Consider the following 18,208-nt stretch of genomic DNA (forward strand, 5'->3'; position numbering starts at 1 on the left):
GTCCATTAAGGACATAAGAAGAGCCATACTGGAGTCCAGCATTCTGTTCACATAGTAGCAAACCACTTGTCCATGGGAAAACAAACATTAGAACACATATTAATCTGCACTGTGCAGCTTGAATCTCCCAACAATGAAATTACAGAGGAACACTGTCTTTGAGTGGTTCTACAAAGCCAGATATAGCGGTCTCAACAAAGACTACACTGAACCACGTTGGCAGTGGCAGGAAGTCCCCACTATCTAGACATATTGAGCCCAGCTCAGTGCTGCTGGGCGGGTAGCTAACTCCCCTTATGTTGCTGCAGAGTACAGTGACAATGCAGTGGCCTACTTTATTTTGGAGGCTTTTTCTTTTTTCTGCCCCTCTTTGCATCTGCCTTCATGAGTTACATTACATGGAAGGAGGAGGTAGAAGCCAATAGTAAGGGCGGGAAGGGATAGCTATCCTGTGTCCCTGGGCCACCTAAGAACAGGGAGTGTAGGATGGCTGTCTGGACAGCTGGAGATGTCTGTGCTGCCCGAACTTTGGGGCAGACCCAAATCCTGGTGCAAGATTCAGCCCCCCCCCCAAGTTATATTAAACCGAGGTACAGCCACATTAAACAGGTTGATGTAGGTCAGCCCCCTAGCAGTTTGTAGTTGCCCGTGGGCCGATCCAACCCTACACTGGCCTAGGTGGTTGAGGCCCCTGATAGTGGAGGTAATATGCCATTGATTGCTTTCTCCCTCATGATTTTTTTCGAATGCCTCTTATCTAGTTTCACACCCTCGAAGGGGTCAAGTATAATCATAAGGAGAAGCTCAGAAGAGAATCCAAGGGAACAAAGCAGTTGTACCAGTTTGACTTAAATTGAAATTTATATCAGGAATGGAGGTTCCACTTTTCCTGATTCTCATCCAGGCCCTGATCTTGACAGGCACTTGACAAGAATTGCCATCCTTCTCAGTCGTTTCATGTCTGGAAGCAGTTTGGGGTTCTGCCTGACTTGGCATCTTATCTACTCCCATGGGGCTGAGATGACACAAAGTCTGCATTTTTGCTGAAATTATTTGACTACTCTTGTAGAGGCTTCTCACACCACAGTTGGAAAATTGAGATTCAAAGAATCAGTTGGAATACTGGCAATGCAGATTGTGATGTTCAACTCACCTTGCTCCCATTCCTGTTCCAAAGAAACCTCAGGTTCAGTGTCTGGGAGTGTTAGAGCCTAATATGTTTATCAGTGATTTCCGAGTTGATTGAAGATAATCACATATTTAAATTCCTGTCTATATTGCCTTAAATTGGTTGCAGATCCAGTTCTAGCAGGGATTCAGACACCATAATAGCTTAATTTAGCTTCACTGCTGGTCCACACTACTTGGTGAGTTTTAGTCAAAACAAAGTATGCCAGTCAACCAATACTAGCTAAAGAAGAAGAAGACTCAGCAAATTTTATGGACTCAGCAGTAAAGGTTCTTTGTTTATGGGCCTAGTCTATATTGTATTTCACTGTGAAGTTATGTCTTCAGAACTTGGTTTAAGCCAGTGGTTCTCAGATGTTTTGGCCTATAACTCCCAGAAATTCCAGACAGTTTACCAGCTGTTAGGATTTCTGGGAGGTGAAGGCCAAAACATCTGGGGACCCACAGGTAGAGAACCACTGGTTTAAGCATATGTGTATATTTCTCATTGCTCACTTGATTAGTAATTACATATGATAACAGACTTCACTGAAAACTGTTCAGGTCCAAAGGTTTTTGTAACTGGTGCCTCCACAATTTCTTTCCATTGATCATATAGGTTGGGAATGATGGTGGTTGTGGGCCAATCATTTGGGGGAGAGGCTTCCCTAGTCCTCAAACAGAATACAGTGCTCCCTCACTTATCGCTGGGGTTAGGTTCCAGGACCACCCGCAATAAGTGAAAATCCGCAAAGTAGGGATACTATATTTTAATGTTTATACATTATTTTAGTAGTTATACACTATTTTAAGTCTTTATCAACCAATTGTGTGTTGATAAATCGCCTCCTTCTCCTCTCGCTGCCGCTTGGGCTCCTTTTCTCTCCCTTTGGCTTCTCCTTCCTCCATCCCTTAGGCTGTAAATTGTAATTTTTATGATTTATAATAGTCTTTTAGAATTTATTGAAAAACCGCGAAACAGCAAATCCGCAAAAAGTGAACTGCGAAGTAGTGAGAGAACACTGTATTGAAATAAAAATCTATAACTTTAAATGTTTCAGGAAGAAATGCACTCCATGTGGATGTCCATATGCCTTCTGGTTTCATTTATTGGTGTGACTTTACCAGCAGAGTTCCATCCCAGAATGCAATACGCAAAATCAAGCCAGATGGCTCCTATTTTAGAAATGTCATCACAAGTGGAATAGGACTTAATGGAATCCGTGGCATTGCTATTGATTGGGTAGCAGGTTAGTACTGTTTCTACATAACATCCATCTTTCTCTTGACTCCCATGCAGCTGCTCATCCTTAATTTAGGGATTCAGATGTAAGACAAAAGCCATAATAAGGAAAATAATTTATAACGGAACATCATAGTTTTAAAAAGCCTAAATGGCTCAGTGTTTCTTAAAATTTCTGTACTGTGCTAATAAACTTTATTTTATATGCCTATTGTACTAAGATCCATACAGCATTGATAATAATATGCTTCAGTGTAATTTATTTGATTTTATTTTTATTTTTATATACAGACAATCTCTATTTCACCAATGCATTTGTAGCAGAGACATTTATCGAAGTTCTGCGCTTAAATACAACTTATCGTCGTGTACTACTAAAAACCACTATAGATATGCCAAGACATATTGTGGTAGATCCCAAAAACAGATATCTCTTTTGGGCAGATTATGGACAAAACCCCAAAATTGAACGGGCGCTTCTTGACTGCAGCAACAGGACTGTGCTGGTATCTGAAGGCATTGTTACGCCACGTGGTTTAGCAATAGATCACAGCACTGGATATGTTTATTGGGTGGATGATTCTTTAGATATGATCGCAAGAATTTCACATGACGGTGGGGAGCCTGAAATTATCCGCTATGGCAGCCGATACCCCACTCCTTATGGCATTACTATATTTGAAAACTCTATGATTTGGGTAGATAGGAACTTGAAAAAAATCTTCCAAGCCAGTAAAGAACCAGGAAATACGGAACCGCCAACAGCCATAAGAGACAACATCAACTGGCTGAGAGATGTTACCATTTACAATAACCATTATCAGTCACGGTCACCTTCTGATGTCAATTTCAACCCATGTCTGGAGAACAATGGAGGCTGTTCTCATCTGTGTTTTGCAATTCCTGATCAACAAACACCCAGGTGTGGATGTGCATTTGGCGTGCTAGAAAACGATGGCAAGAGGTGTTCCATTTCAACAGATAACTACCTAATCTTTGCCTTGGAGAATGCCCTTAGAAGCATCCATCTGGATCCTGACGACCACAGCCCTCCATTCCGTACAATGACTGTAACAAGGACTGCTGTAGCTCTCGACTACGATAGTGTGAACAACATCATTTATTTCACTCAGAGTTCCCCAGCAGGCACAGGAAGAATCAGTTATATCAGTATCTATTCTGGAACAGGCAATCCTACTCTTGTGGCATCAGGTAAATATTAATGAGATCAGAAATTAGGAAAATTATTTTGTATTACAATCATCTTCTCAAAAGAAAATTTCAGTGAATTCAGTGTAGCTAGTTCTACCAAGTTCACCCAACAGTGTAATCTGATTATTTGATTACTTATCAAAATAATGTCTGTGTCACATATTTTGCAGATATTATCAAAGGTAAACTGCAGCTTCAAGGCCAGTATTGTGCATCACATGGTCAGATGCCCGCTAGTATCATAGCTTACTTCTTCTCCTTACCCAACTGTAAGGCCACTGTGCACCTTGCCACCTGAACAGGGGTGCAGATACACTGTACAGTTAATGCAGTTGGACACCACTTGAACTGCCATAGCTCAATACTGTGGAATCCCGAGGTTTGTCATTTGGTAAGACATTGGCACTCTTTTGCAGAGAAGACTAAAGACCTTGTAAAGCTAAAACTCCCATGATTCCATAGAATTGGGTTGTGACACTGATAGTCATGTCAAACTGCATCCATTCTACAGCATAGATCTACACCCCAGATCTAGAATAATCCATTGCCCACAGTTTTTGGAGAGTAGGAGAGTTGAATGAAAGTTACATTTCGCTCTCTAGGTTCAACCTAGGGAAGCAGTTCTGCCAGTGGAACTGCCCCATTGAATACTGGCATAAGTATGATTACCAGGTAATGAAAATAAGTTCTGGATAGAAGGAAATAGGTTCACAGTTCAGTTCCGATTGCTGAACAGACCCATTGAATCAATTACTAAATTGTATGTCAACTTGTTTGTAAATCCCATTGATTCAATGGGTCTACTCTGGTTACCACTAATAATTGCAATTAGGTCAAAATATATGATTTTTTTTTTGGAAGTGAGACTTTGAAAAAATGTCTAAATATTCTTATTGGAGTTTAGTTTATATTTCTAGGTTATAAATGATATAATAATTTGAATGCTGTAGTCTAACCACTTGTTAGAACTTTGAATATTTTTAAGGCAGGATATTATTTCAACCATGTCAGTGACTGTGTTAAAAATAATCCTAAATTGATTTGCATTGGATAAGATCACTGAGTGAAATATGCCTTTCATGAGTCAGTGAATTGCTTTCAATTGTATCTTTGATTGTCAATTAAAGAGGTCACACACACACAGAAATGGATAAACATGTATATCCACAGACAGTTATATTTCTGAATGTGTGTCTGTGTTAATTTTTAAAAAGTACATGAAGTAATTAGGTTGAGAAAAAACCCTCTAAAGCCAAGTATAATGTAGAAGCCATTAAACATAGGTAATAGCTATTCTTTTCTTTCAGAGTTTTGAGAAGTATGTTTGCCTGCAATTATTAAGGCCAATTGCTTCAATTCATAGAGTAGAATCTGTTGTGCTAGGTTTTGCAAAATGGGACAGATTCTCCCCAGAGTCAATTAAAACTAAAACAAGATGGGGTTTCAAGATAAGGAATGGTTTTTAATTGGATAGCATTTTAATACAGAGATTTATTTGTTGTTTATGTTGTGTTGTTTAATGTATCTTAAGATTTGGGAACTCCAGACGGCATTGCTTTTGATTGGATGAACCGGAGACTTTATTACAGTGATTATCTGAATCAGACTATCAGTTCAATGGCAGTGGATGGCTCCAATCGCTCTGTGGTGGCTCGTGTTCCACGGCCAAGGGCCATAGTGTTAGATCCTTGCCAAGGGTAAGATGTACTTTCTGCATGTTGCAGCAATATCTATGGCCCCATGTACACTGACTAGTGTGGTCAGTGAGGGGAACGTGTGGGGTGAGATTAACCCAGAGGAGGTCACAAAATGCATGTGGGCTGATGGTTTCACCTGTGGTAAAGCTTCTTATATTAAGCTGTGGAAAGCTGCTTAACGCAGCTGCACCCTGGATCAAAATAAAATTCCAGGATTCGGGTTTTCACCTGAGTGATGGCAGTTAGACACCCACAGCCAGTTCCTATGCAGAAGTACCTACGGATATCCCAATAGCTATCCTGCACTCCCCCGCTGTTTGGAGGTTCACCCTTCCTCCGAATTTCTTCTCTTCATGGATGAAAGTAGATTTCATTTTGGCTTCTTGATTTGACATCAAGACTGGACTACTGCAATGCACCCTACGTGGGGCTGCCTTTGAAGATGGCCCAGAAAATGCAACTGGTACAAAGATCTGCAGCCAGATTGTTGACAGGAGCTAGCTACAAGGAGCGTACTACACCTCCTGAAGCAGCTTCACTGGCTGCCAATAAGTTTCCAGTCCCAATTCAAAGTTCAGGTCTTGACCTACAAAGCCCTAAACGGTTTGGGTCCTGCCTATCTTCATGACTGCGTTTCTCCCTATAAACCAGCACAGGCTCTTAGATCTTCCGGGGAGGCCCTCCTTTCGCTCCCACCATCATCCAAAACATGGTTGGTGGGGACAAGGAGGAAGGCCTTCTCTGCAGTGGCCCCCCGGCTCTGGAACTCCCTCCCCAGGGAGATCAGACTAGCACCCACCCTAACCATATTTCAAAAAAGCTTGAAAATGTGGCTTTTTCAATGTGCTTTCGAATAATTAGCTGCACTTTGTCCGTACAGTCCAATTTGCCCAACTGGCCCCTAGCACTTTACCCCACTCTGGTTTGACTTCATGTTGCACAAGTCTGCCCCTCCCATGTAATCCTAAACAGCCCCACTTTTTAAAATTGTTTGGCTTTTGCTATGTATTATTCTGTACCATCTCATCAACAGATACATGTATTGGACTGATTGGAGCACTAGTGCTAAGATAGAACGAGCAACACTTGGAGGAAACTTCAGAACTGCCATTATAAGTACCAATTTGGTGTGGCCAAACGGACTTACACTGGATTATGAGGATCAACAGCTTTATTGGGCCGATGCAAGTTTGTACGTATTTGTGTTCCACTTGCTTTGAGATAGTACTGAGTTGGTAAAAGCTATTTTTAAAACCAAAATACTATAAGCATTTCTGTTAGACAAGGTGTGTGTTGTTCCAATTGAAATAATATGTACTCATTCAATAATGTAAAAATAGCATTCTTTGCAAATTCTAATGATCTAAAAGAATAATTGTTATCATGCTATTAAAAAACTCCAATATCAGGACAGTAAATAAGGAACAACACTCTGAAAACAGGGATTCCAGACATGAATCAATCAGGGACAGCTAACACCTCTGAACAAAAGATTCCCCCAGGCGGGAAGATGCCAGGACATGACTCTGGCAAAGCCATTAATGCTAATCAAGGTAATTAATTAAAACATTCACACAGGCCTCCAACAGGCAACAGTTCATTCTCCCACCCTGGACCTTCCACAGATATATAAACCTTCCTTGCTTAGTTTTTTTCCAATATACTTCACAACCTCTGAGGATGTCTGCCATAGATGTGGGAGAAACATCAGGAAGTGCTTCTGGAACATGGCCATACAGCCCAGAAAACACACAACAACCCTGTAATCATGTTAATCTTCATGTGGTTGTTGTAAGTTACAGAAATGACTTGAAATTAACAGCAGCAGCTATAAAGCTTCAATTGCAATATTGTACTGAGGTCAAGCCTTTTTCCCCCTCTGTAAAATTTATTTTTGATCAACCATATGTAGGATTTTTTGTATCTGTCACAATTCTCTGGTAAAAGCTGTAAGAACTTGAAAATGTATTGAATGTCCGGACTACAATATTTGTGTTCAAATGCTGATATTTCCTACTTGTTTTAGACAGAAGATTGAACGCAGCTCCATTACAGGTGAAAATCGTGAAGTTATCATTAGCACTGCCTTGTATCCATTTGCAATGACACTATTTGATCAGCACATTTATTGGACAGACTGGAATACCCGGAGTATTTACTGTGCCAACAAATATGATGGGTCAGATCAAATTGTTATGATCTCAAGCCTGCCAACCAGACCAATGGATATTCATGTTTGGTCCAAAAGCAAGCAACGCCAGTGTACCAATCCTTGTAACCAGTTTAACGGTGGATGTAGTCATATTTGTGTATCAGGTAAAACGTTTGACAATGAGAATACTTAACTGAACAAACTTTTAATTCTGAATTTTGTAGTTGTCAATAAACTAACCATTATGGATGACAAAACATTGTATATAGCATAATTTAGCAAAGTAAGTATTTAGGAGATCAGTTTTCAAAACTTATTTTTGTATGTCTCCTTTTAAAGTTGGTGCTTAAATAGACATTTATGTCTTAGTGCTAATTCAATTTGAAAAACTCTTCTGGCGTAAGAGCCAAATTTAGCTTTAAATAATATTGGATAAGATTCTTCCTGGAATTCCCAAATTCTCAGTAGGCATGCATTGTAATAGAGGCAATCTTGAAAATACTTAACTCTTGGTGATCTCTTAATTTTTATTAGGTACAGAGTACTGAAAAAGTGATTACTATATTGTATACAGTTTATGGACAGAGGCTTTGTAATATAGGAAAATGTACCTAAAGTGTGTGTGAGAGAAGGAGGTGGGGTAGGAGTTAAAATTAGCATTTGTTGAGAATTTTTAAGACAGGTGTGTTGCCCGGTTAATATTTTGTGCTTGCTTGATGTAATTAAATGCAGGTCCAACTGGTGCAGAGTGCCAGTGCCCTTCTGAAGGACATTGGTATTTAGCCAATAACAACAAACACTGTGTTATGGACAATGGCACCAGATGTGCAGGAGGATTCTTTACCTGTCTTAATGGCCGGTGTATCTCAGAGCGCTGGAAGTGTGACAATGATAATGACTGTGGGGATGACAGCGATGAGCTTGAAAGTGTGTGTGGTAAGAATTTCTGTAATTGGACCAGAACTTCTAGTTCAGCGATTTAATGGAAAATGTATTTGAAGGAGAAAGAGATAACCAATATTGGTTCAGTCTGAGACTTATTGGCTCAGTGACTGGATCTGGAAGCAAGAGCAAAGTTAATTCAGAATGGTGGAAAATTGAGAGTGATAAAATTGAAAATTGAGAGTGGAATAAAGATGTTGAAAATTAATTACCTTGTTTAGTTCATACAGTAGAAGGGTGGAGTTCAGCATTGTAGTTTCAGGAAGGTGTGAGATGTATTTGTCCAATTTTAGCCTTAAACAAGCCATAGGGATAACATGAGCATTTGTTAGGTTAGGGAAGCTCTTTAAAAATTAGCCTTTTAAAAAATTGAACCCCCTAATAATTACATTATTGCAATGCTATTTAGTTCTTCATGAATTATTTAAAATAGCATAGTAAGCTGGCCTCTACTTCCCCTTTGCCTCTTGTAAACAGACATCCTGGAAGTCCAATTATCCATCTGTTAGAGGACTACTAATGTAGGAAAGTGTGGTTAACAATATTCACAGAAGGGGCATTAGACCAGAAAATTTCTAAGCATTTCTACTCATATTCGGGACCTATAAAGCAGAATGCTTTTTCGCATGAAGTAGAATTCATGGCATGTTTTCCATTGACTTTTTAATAACTACACTGTCTTGTAACTTTATGGCAAAGTCTTAGCTACAAACAAGCTATTGCCGCATGAACTTCTCATTCATTCACTGAAACTTTAATATAGAAGGAATTTGTAGGAAGTTGTAATTATAGTTTTCCACATAGAAACAAGAATAAAAGCTTACTTTCTATCTAACTGATTGCCGATATGTATTTTATTTTACATGCAGTCCGTTTTGCAGCCGTGTTTGCTCTGGCAGGTAAAACAAACCCAAGTATTGTGTTATTCTTTCTCTTAGATGTGTTTGTCAAAGCCTTTGGATTTACTGCTGTCCATGACATTTCTTTGTCACTTTTATCTCCTCCAGCCTTTCATACCTGTCAGCCAACAGCCTTCACCTGTGGCAATGGGCGGTGTGTATCCTATGCTTATCGCTGTGATCACTACAATGACTGTGGAGACAACAGTGATGAGGTGGGCTGCTTGTTCCGAACTTGTGACTCCAACAGAGAATTTACTTGCAATAATGGAAGGTGTATATCTCTTGAATACGTCTGCAATGGTGTAAACAACTGTTATGATAATGGCACTTCAGATGAGAGAAATTGCCGTAAGTTGATACAAACTACATATTGTCCTTTAGGATCTGATTCTTTAGGCTACAGAAGAGGAAACCTTTTTTTTCTTTTCACAAGAGAAATCAGTAAGAGGGAGATGTGAAATCACTTTACAAAGGCCAATTGGTATTTTTTTAAAAGTACAAATTAAACTTATAGGAATCTTGAAATTCGGATTGGATGTTATTTGATTATCTGTTGCCATTTAGAAATGGTCTAATCAGTTTGTAAGTCAAGGATGTTGTGTTTTAGACACTGGGGATGAGATTAGTATCCCCACAAAAGTAGAAAATGTGAATAGCAAGCCCGCTATTTCATTTTTACCTAAGGGAACAGCTCTAGCAATCTCTACATCTTCCATTGTGACTCTATGGTCAGCCAGAAGTTGAATCTAGAGTTTTGCTGGAGGACTTAAGAGATTCCTAGAGATAACATATTAATGAAATCTGCAAATAATCAAATTGACAAAAGTGAATGAAAGTTGAACTCACAAATGTATAGAGATGACTGTATTTCCATACCACCTTCTTTGTGAATTCATTGAAATTAATGGGACTCTTGAATATCATTTCTGTAGAATATATAAATGTTCCCATTGAGTGATAATTGCATTGCAACTAGTCCCATGGCTTTCCTTCCCAGAAGTAAATAAGAAAGGCATTATTTTCTTATCTTATGACTTTGATCTTTTTGTGAAGCCATGGTTATCAGTGCTACTATGATGGGAATGGCTCTGGCACCATCTTTGGTGTCGTGTTGCTTTACATTCCTGCTTAGGACTAAAATCGGAGCTGGGAAAGAGGAAAGAATGTGTGTGTGTGTGTGTGTGTGCCCTTTTACATGTGTGGCAACAATTCTTAATAAGAGACTAGCAGTATAACATTATGTACTTATTTTCCAGTAGTTAATTCTTCTTCATCTAGGACATAGAAATACCAGCTATATAGGGTGCTATTGCATTTTCCCAGGCAAACAAAGAGTGGCATTTTTTGTTGGAAACAGAGGTCCCGGGACTAATAGATGAATAAAGCTATTTTCGTGGATCAAAAATCCCGGGTAGCAGCTCTTTTTCATGTGCACTGCAGTACTGTGCATTTTTACCAAGTTTAACAAAATTCCTGAGGATGTACCATAAATCAGGGTTGTATATTCTGTCAATCCAAAGCTAGAGCTACTCATCTGCAGTGGTGGATCCCTATAGGTGACATTTCTCATAACTGCAAAAAAGAGATGATTTGTTTGATTTGGTGCATCAGAAGCTCTGGAAAGTTACTTCTGTGAGCCAAATCAAGCTGGGTTTTTTTTTGTTAACTTTGATCCACATGATGCTGGTGTTTATTGTTAGCTATAGCTAATAAGGAGACTGTCTTGAATTAAGAGAGAGATAGTCTTGGGAGAAGAGAGAACACTCTGAGAACAGCAAATATATTTTTAATGATGAGAGAAGGGAACTGATTCATGCCTTTGCTGCACACATGACCATTTTAGATGGAGGAAATATATCTGGAGTTGGACAACAATTCAGAATAGAAGAGTTACTGCTTTCTGATTGTGATGTAGTTGTCAAACATTTTAAAGTAACAATTCTACAGAATTTATGACACATGGGTTTGATGACAACTGATGTTCAGTTTCATTAATATTGTCCAATTGCCATGGTTGAATAAGTCATGGGTTGAATCCAGTTAGCTTAGTCTTCTTATAGAGTGGTCATTTTCTCACTCGATGTCCCTACAGATCCACTCAGGAGGGTTGGGGGACTCTCACTACAGATTTTGGGAGGCCATGGAGCTGTAGGCAGAGAACAGAAAGAGAAAGCCTTACTACAAATCAGAAAACCACTCGTACACCATTGCATTTAATGATTTTCTCTCCTTTTTGTGTGAGGTGGATAATTTCTATAGTGCCTCACGCATAAAAATCTATAGTATTATTTTGATTAATATTTAAATTTGTCATCCACTTTCTATTAAATTCAAGATAGTTATTCCTAAATGGCCACAGAAAGCTGCCAGATGAACCATAATAATGGTTAAATAGCTTTATCTAATTATGAGCATTTATCAGTGGATTAAAGCTGTACTATTTTTTTGGTAAGTGATAATACTGGGAAGTTATTGAACAGTGACTAGGTTGTTTAATGACTGTCCTCAGAGGAAAAGGTATATTAAGTTAATCTGGAATTGATTGCACCACATCTAACATTTGAAACTGAATACTAGATAACAACTCTTATTTTGAGAAACAGTGCTGTTTGTAATTACATTTACATTTCTAAAATCTATACTGTGTTATTACATATTAAGAAAAAAATCTAAACTCTTACCTCCTCTTATTTTCTTTTGTCTTAAAGCTGAACGTACTTGTCAGTCTGGTTACACAAAATGTCAAAGCACAAACATATGCATTCCTCGGACTTATCTCTGTGATGGGGATAATGACTGTGGTGACATGAGTGATGAGAGCCCTACTCACTGTGGTAAGCTAATGGGTCTCAGTTACGAACCTCTGCTTCATGCTCCTGAGTCTTGATTCTGGTCAAGAGCCAAACATTCCTGCAGCTTCTGTTCTTTGTTTTTAGCATTGCAATCAACATAGTTTGCATATGTGTGGTGACAGCGCGTATGATGTGAACATGCCAGTGAACTCCTAAAAACATCAACCTTAAAACAGATCTAATTCAAATTGTTAATTCCAACTAAGTTAGATCCACCGAATGAAAATAATTTCCATTAGTGTTGATCTACCACATTAACACTAACTTGATGAGCCTAATCTAGTCAGGACTGATAACAGGATTTAGACCAAAGTGTTTCTGAAGGAAAGATAGGCATAGATCCTCAATCCAGGTCTTTCCAAAATAGTTTCAGTACTTTAGTCACTATATACAAAATTGGCTCTTTGATTATCATTGTGATTATTAGGGTTTTGAGGGGCTTTCTGCCACCATTGGGAAAAAGAGATGGGATATACAAATTAAAAATTATCTTAGCCTGGATGTGATGTTCTGAAATGGATAAAGCTCTAGTGGTAGCATTCTTAGGACAGTGGGTCACCTGCTAATCTTAAGGCCTTAACAAATGCCCAACTTTGCAAGCCTCAGGACTTTGCTATGACTGTACCAGCAATATGCTCAGGGATACATGGAGATCATAAAATCAGTTCTCATCTGAGTATTTCTATCATAGAAACTTACTGATCAAATATTGTGGTTCAAATATTCAGTTTGAGAACCACGACTCTATCTTTCCTTCACTCCTTGATTTCACTACTTGCTCTCTGACACTCTTAACACTGTCCTTCACCAGTTAACAGTATCAAGGTGGCCTTCCCAGTGTTGTCCCATTGCAACTCTCAGTAGTCCTAGCCAGCACGGTCAGTTCTTAAGGATGGTGGGAGCTGCCACATGTGGAGGATCACAAATTCCTCATTCCTATGTGGTATGATGATATCGATATGTATAAAATCCTTCCAATAATCATTAATTTGTAGTGTTTGAACCATATCAGAACATAGTTCATGTGCTGATTAAGAATTGTTCTTATCATTGTTGAGGTAAATGAAAAATTGAGAAACAAAACCTATATTTCTGTCCACCTTTGCAGTCTCACTGACCTGCACCAGTAGTGAGTTTCGCTGCTCATCAGGACGTTGCATACCTGCTCATTGGTACTGTGACCAAGCAATAGATTGTGCTGACAGTTCAGATGAGCCCTCCTCTTGTGGTAAGTATGAAGTGGGTGGGAAATTATAACTCACCAGTGAGTTGTAGTCCAAGTAGTTTGTGTATGTTTCTGTCTTTTCCTATCATCATGCACTGACATCCACTCACTCCTTCTTGGATCACAGAACCACCAACCTCAAGAAAGTGAATTGAATAAATTAATGATCTGCTTAAATGGAAAGTCCAAAATCTAAAATCTGTGATAATCACAATGAAATGCACATGGTACTTCATGTGCATTTCTTTGTGCCTTGAGATATAGTTGCATATAGTTATTTAGGAACGGAGTGTCATCCAACAGGCAGGCTTACAATATTTGCACTCCGTTTTTATATCAAGCTGGTGGCCTTTGATCTTCCAGTCTAGGAGTACAATATATTCCAGTTGTTTATGCCAGTAGGTTGGCTAGAAAGGAATGGGTTAATGATAAATATGTTTTGTGACGTATAGTTAACCATTTATAGAGCTAGTTAATTTTCAGAGCACTCAATTTATGCGGTCGCCATCAGATTAGGATCAAACATTGTAAATAGAAAGCTTACTCTTGCTCCTTGTTGTCATAGTCCTCCACATCCTTTTCTAGCTGTTGGGTCTATTTCTAATTAAGCACACATAGGGTTACATTGTTCTTGACAAAAGGATGAGAAGGCACTTTTTAAATGTAGCTTTAAAAAATATTAAAACAATAGTTTAACTCAACATTGGAAAGGAAAATTAGATCATCAAACCAAATCTCTCCATGAAGTTCTTACTGAGAAAAAAAGTTTCTAGTGAAATAGAAAGCATGTGTGACATTAATAATAATGATAATAATAATAATAGTAATAAAATTTTTATGTGTTACCCGCCTCTCCACACGGCTCGAGACGGGTTACAACATTGTTAAAACACAATCAAAACACAATCATTTAAGAGCACGCTGTAAACTGCACATATTAAAACATGAGGTAAAGATTTCCCCTTGACATTAAATCTAGTCATGTCCGACTCTGGGGGTTGGTGCTCATCTCCATTTCTAAAACGAAGAGCCAGTGTTGTCCATAGACACCTACAAAGTCATGTGGCCGGCATGACTGCATGGAGCGCCGTTACCTTCCCGCTGGAGCAGTACCTATTGATCTACTCACATTTGCATGTTTTCGAACTGCTAGGTTGGCAGAAGCTGGGACTAACAGCAGAAGCTCACCCTGCTCCCCAGTTTCGAAGCGCTAACCTTTCAGTCAGCAAGTTCAGCAGCTCAACGGTTTAACCCACTGTACCATCGGGGTCCCCATATTAAAACATATTTACATGCAATACATATGTATTGTATGTAAATATAATAAATTTATTGTTTTACTTTCACTTTTATTTCATACTGTGATTTATTTTTTGTAAGCCACCCCGAGTCCTGCTTGGAGAGGGGAGCAGGATATAAATAAAGTTTATTTATTAAAACAAACAAACAAAAATTAGACATAAAATTGAAGTTTAAATTTTGTCATTAAAACTGTAGACAATTGTTAGCCCACTTTTATAGACATTTATTTACAATTTAATTCTGGATGTGCCCTAGAAATCATCAGAAAAGTTTTATAAATGGTATTTTTATTTGGAAGTCCTCAGAAGAAACTGTTTGGATTTCCCTTCATACAACTGTATATGAAATAGAAGGAAGAGGGTAGAGAAAAAGGGTAGGAGTTGAAAGGAGAAGAGGTCAATGAAACACATGCAGAGGAGAGACAAACAAAGTACAAATTATTTACAACAGTAGAGTCTCGCTTATCCAATCTTCACTTATCCAACGTTCTGTATTATCCAACACAGTTTGCCTTTTAGTAGTCTATGTTTTTGTGGTCAATATTTTAAATACATTGCTATGTTTTGGTGCTAAATTCGTATATACAGTAATTATATAACGTTACCATGTACTGAACTGTTTTTTTTTTTTTGTTGATTTGTTGTAAAACATACTTTGGTGCTTAATTTGTAAAATCATAACATAATTTGACATTGTATAGGCTTTTCCTTAATCTCTCCATATTATCCAACGTTTTCACTTATCCAACGTTCTGTCGGCCCGTTTATAAGTGAGACTCTATTGTATATCATAGTGAATTCTATGCTGCAGGACGGAATTAAAATGTGTCTTTAAAAAACAATGGCTCTTTTATTTAAAAAATCACACAGTGCTGGTATAAATCACCAGTTTTGGATTGCCTGTCATGGATCTTGCTTTCCTAGTATATGATTTTTCCTAGGTTCTGCACCCTTTGTTTCTGTCTTTAATGACATAGGGTTGATTCTGCAAAGCACTTCCCAGTGTAAAACCTAAAAATTCTACAGTAGAGGACTGAGTTCATGTTTCTCTGGTGTGTGTGTAATTATGTTTGTTAGATGTTTGGGAATGACATAACAAAATGCACACATTTGCTTGAAGGCATTCTTGTTTGTTTATGTTTTACACAGAGACTTGTAGTCTTGTAGATGTGAGCCATATAGTGTGAAAGTGGTCTTTATGGGCTTTTAAATTGCTTTTAACTTGGTTATGTTTTAGTGTTATAGTTTGCTTACATGGTTTTTAATGTTACAACTTTTAATGTGTGCTCCTCCCTACATGTCAAAGTTAATTTTGTTAGCATCCTTGAGTGCCAGTTTAGCAAGAAAAAGCAGGGTATACACTTAAATGAACAAATCAACAAAAATTGGTCAACATGTCACGTGGTCTGCAAACACTGTTTTTCCTTTCAGTTCCTCCTGTCCGGAGCTGTTCAAGTGATCAGTTCCGATGTGATGATGGAAGATGCATCCCTGCAACATGGATCTGTGATGGAGATAATGATTGTGGTGACATGAGTGATGAGGACCAAAGACACAGTTGTGGTAAGCACTTTTGAGACATTCAGTATTAAGGTTTTGGTATTATTTTTTATGTTGTTGATAGACTGCTTTGGGGCTTGTCTTCCCTATAGTGCAAAAACAACTATTCCTAAGTGGCCAAGATTGAAAGCAGGGATTGTAGACTTAATTGAAATGACATAGCTAATAAACATATTCATCATAACTGCTGAAAATGTGTTCTTCCTTACAGCCAATCGCACCTGCTCAGCCTCTGAGTTCACATGTGTGAACAATGCACCCCCACTGAGAAGGTGTATCCCTAGGGCTTGGGTCTGTGATGGGGATGCTGACTGCAGCGACGCTTATGATGAACATCAAAACTGCACAAGAAGACCATGCATGGATCATGAATTCACCTGCAGTAATGGACTGTGTATCCGCAACACTTACAGGTTTGCTTTACATTGTGCTGCATGAAAGTCATGCCCTTAAAGCAGGAGTAGGCAACTTTTTTTTAATCCCAAGAGCCCAGGCAGTGATAGCAGGCAGGTCAGTAGTTTCATATTCCCCCACACATGCACATATATGCACACAAGACAACATTCTTATATATCCACATCTGGTGATGTTTAAACTCCCTCTTCTCTCCATGTGGGGCCCCTGGTGGCACAGTGTGTTAAAGCGCTGAGCTGCTGAATTTGTGGACCAAAAGGTCCCAGGTTCAAATCTCGGGAGCGGAATGAGCACCCGCTGTTAGCCCCAGCTCCTGCCAACCTAGCAGTTTGAAAACATGCAAATGTGAGTAGATTAATAGGTACCACTCCGGCGGGAAGGTAACAGCGCTCCATGCAGTCATGCCGACCTTGGGAGGTGTCTATGGACAACGCTGGCTCTTCGGCTTAGAAATGGAGATGAGCACCAACCCCCAGAGTCGGTCATGACTGGACTTAACGTCAGGGGAAACTTTTACCTTTCCTACCTCCATGTACTGAGAACTAGGGGTATAATTGTCTTGCGGGTGGGAGGTTGAGACCTGTCCTATCCAACAGCAGTCTGCACTGCACTCTAGTATTATTGGTAAGGGAAACACTTGTTTTGGTAGATCAGATACACAGTGAATGTGTGTATGCTAGCTACTAACAGTGCTAGAACGGTGGTCTTCGCCTCACCCCAGTCAATTGGCTTCACATATTGCACTGGGAGTTGTGAAGAGTGTGAAGTGCCCACCTTAACACTGTTCAAACCCAGATGTGAACTTCTTACCATTTCTTACCACTTCCTTTTATGGATTGGATCTTTTGATCCCACCGGGGGTTGGAGGAACACAAGTTTATCCTCCAAATGTGACACAGATAGACATATCTACCTCTGCTTTAGATAAAACTACAGTTAATAAAATTAATAACATTTTAGTGCTTTGTACAGCCTTTTGTGGAGAGCACATCAGGAGGTCAGCTTTCTGCAGTATATTCTCACTTTATTACAACTAGATCTGATCCTGTCTATGATCTGTATTTTCCCCAGTAAACGCAATGCTTTCCTTTTGTTGATGTTCCAAATATCACTTTCCCCCCAGATGTGACCGACGCAATGATTGTGGTGACAGCAGTGATGAGAGAAGTTGCATTTATCAGCCATGCCCACAGCACCAGTTTACCTGTCAAAATGGCCGTTGTATCTCAAAAGCCTATATCTGTGATGGGGACAATGATTGTGGTGATGAATCAGATGAGTTGGAGTACCTCTGTGTTACACCAGAAGTGACCTGTCCTCCCCATCATTTTAAGTGTGACAATGGGAACTGCATTGAGGTGGCCAAACTTTGTAACCGGGTAGATGACTGTTTGGATAACAGCGACGAGAAAGGATGTGGTATGTCTACAGTCTCCTTGACTAAAGTCATTTTTTAAAACCTGAAATGTCTTGCATTTAACTTGAGATCTAAGCTAGTTTTTATTAGAGGAAATTTCCTAATTGTAGCTTCTCAGAATTCA

The 18,208-nt window shown here is 39.0% G+C and overlaps 1 protein-coding gene across 2 annotated transcripts in view; it reads left to right on the forward strand.

The window, feature by feature from the left end:
• The window catches only part of lrp2 (LDL receptor related protein 2), a 189,848-nt gene that overhangs the window by 119,691 nt on the left and 51,949 nt on the right, over positions 1–18,208 (forward strand). For both annotated transcript variants that reach the window (XM_008119019.3, XM_062964876.1), the window contains exons 38-49: positions 2,229–2,417; positions 2,702–3,622; positions 5,154–5,319; positions 6,353–6,511; positions 7,346–7,635; positions 8,204–8,407; positions 9,421–9,663; positions 12,024–12,149; positions 13,276–13,395; positions 16,125–16,256; positions 16,465–16,666; positions 17,791–18,086. In XM_008119019.3, coding sequence (XP_008117226.2) covers positions 2,229–2,417; positions 2,702–3,622; positions 5,154–5,319; positions 6,353–6,511; positions 7,346–7,635; positions 8,204–8,407; positions 9,421–9,663; positions 12,024–12,149; positions 13,276–13,395; positions 16,125–16,256; positions 16,465–16,666; positions 17,791–18,086 — 3,048 coding nt within the window. The remainder of the gene's footprint in view (positions 1–2,228; positions 2,418–2,701; positions 3,623–5,153; positions 5,320–6,352; positions 6,512–7,345; positions 7,636–8,203; positions 8,408–9,420; positions 9,664–12,023; positions 12,150–13,275; positions 13,396–16,124; positions 16,257–16,464; positions 16,667–17,790; positions 18,087–18,208) is intronic.

The sequence above is a fragment of the Anolis carolinensis genome, chromosome 1 (assembly GCF_035594765.1).
Source record: "Anolis carolinensis isolate JA03-04 chromosome 1, rAnoCar3.1.pri, whole genome shotgun sequence".
Lineage (NCBI taxonomy): Eukaryota > Metazoa > Chordata > Lepidosauria > Squamata > Dactyloidae > Anolis > Anolis carolinensis.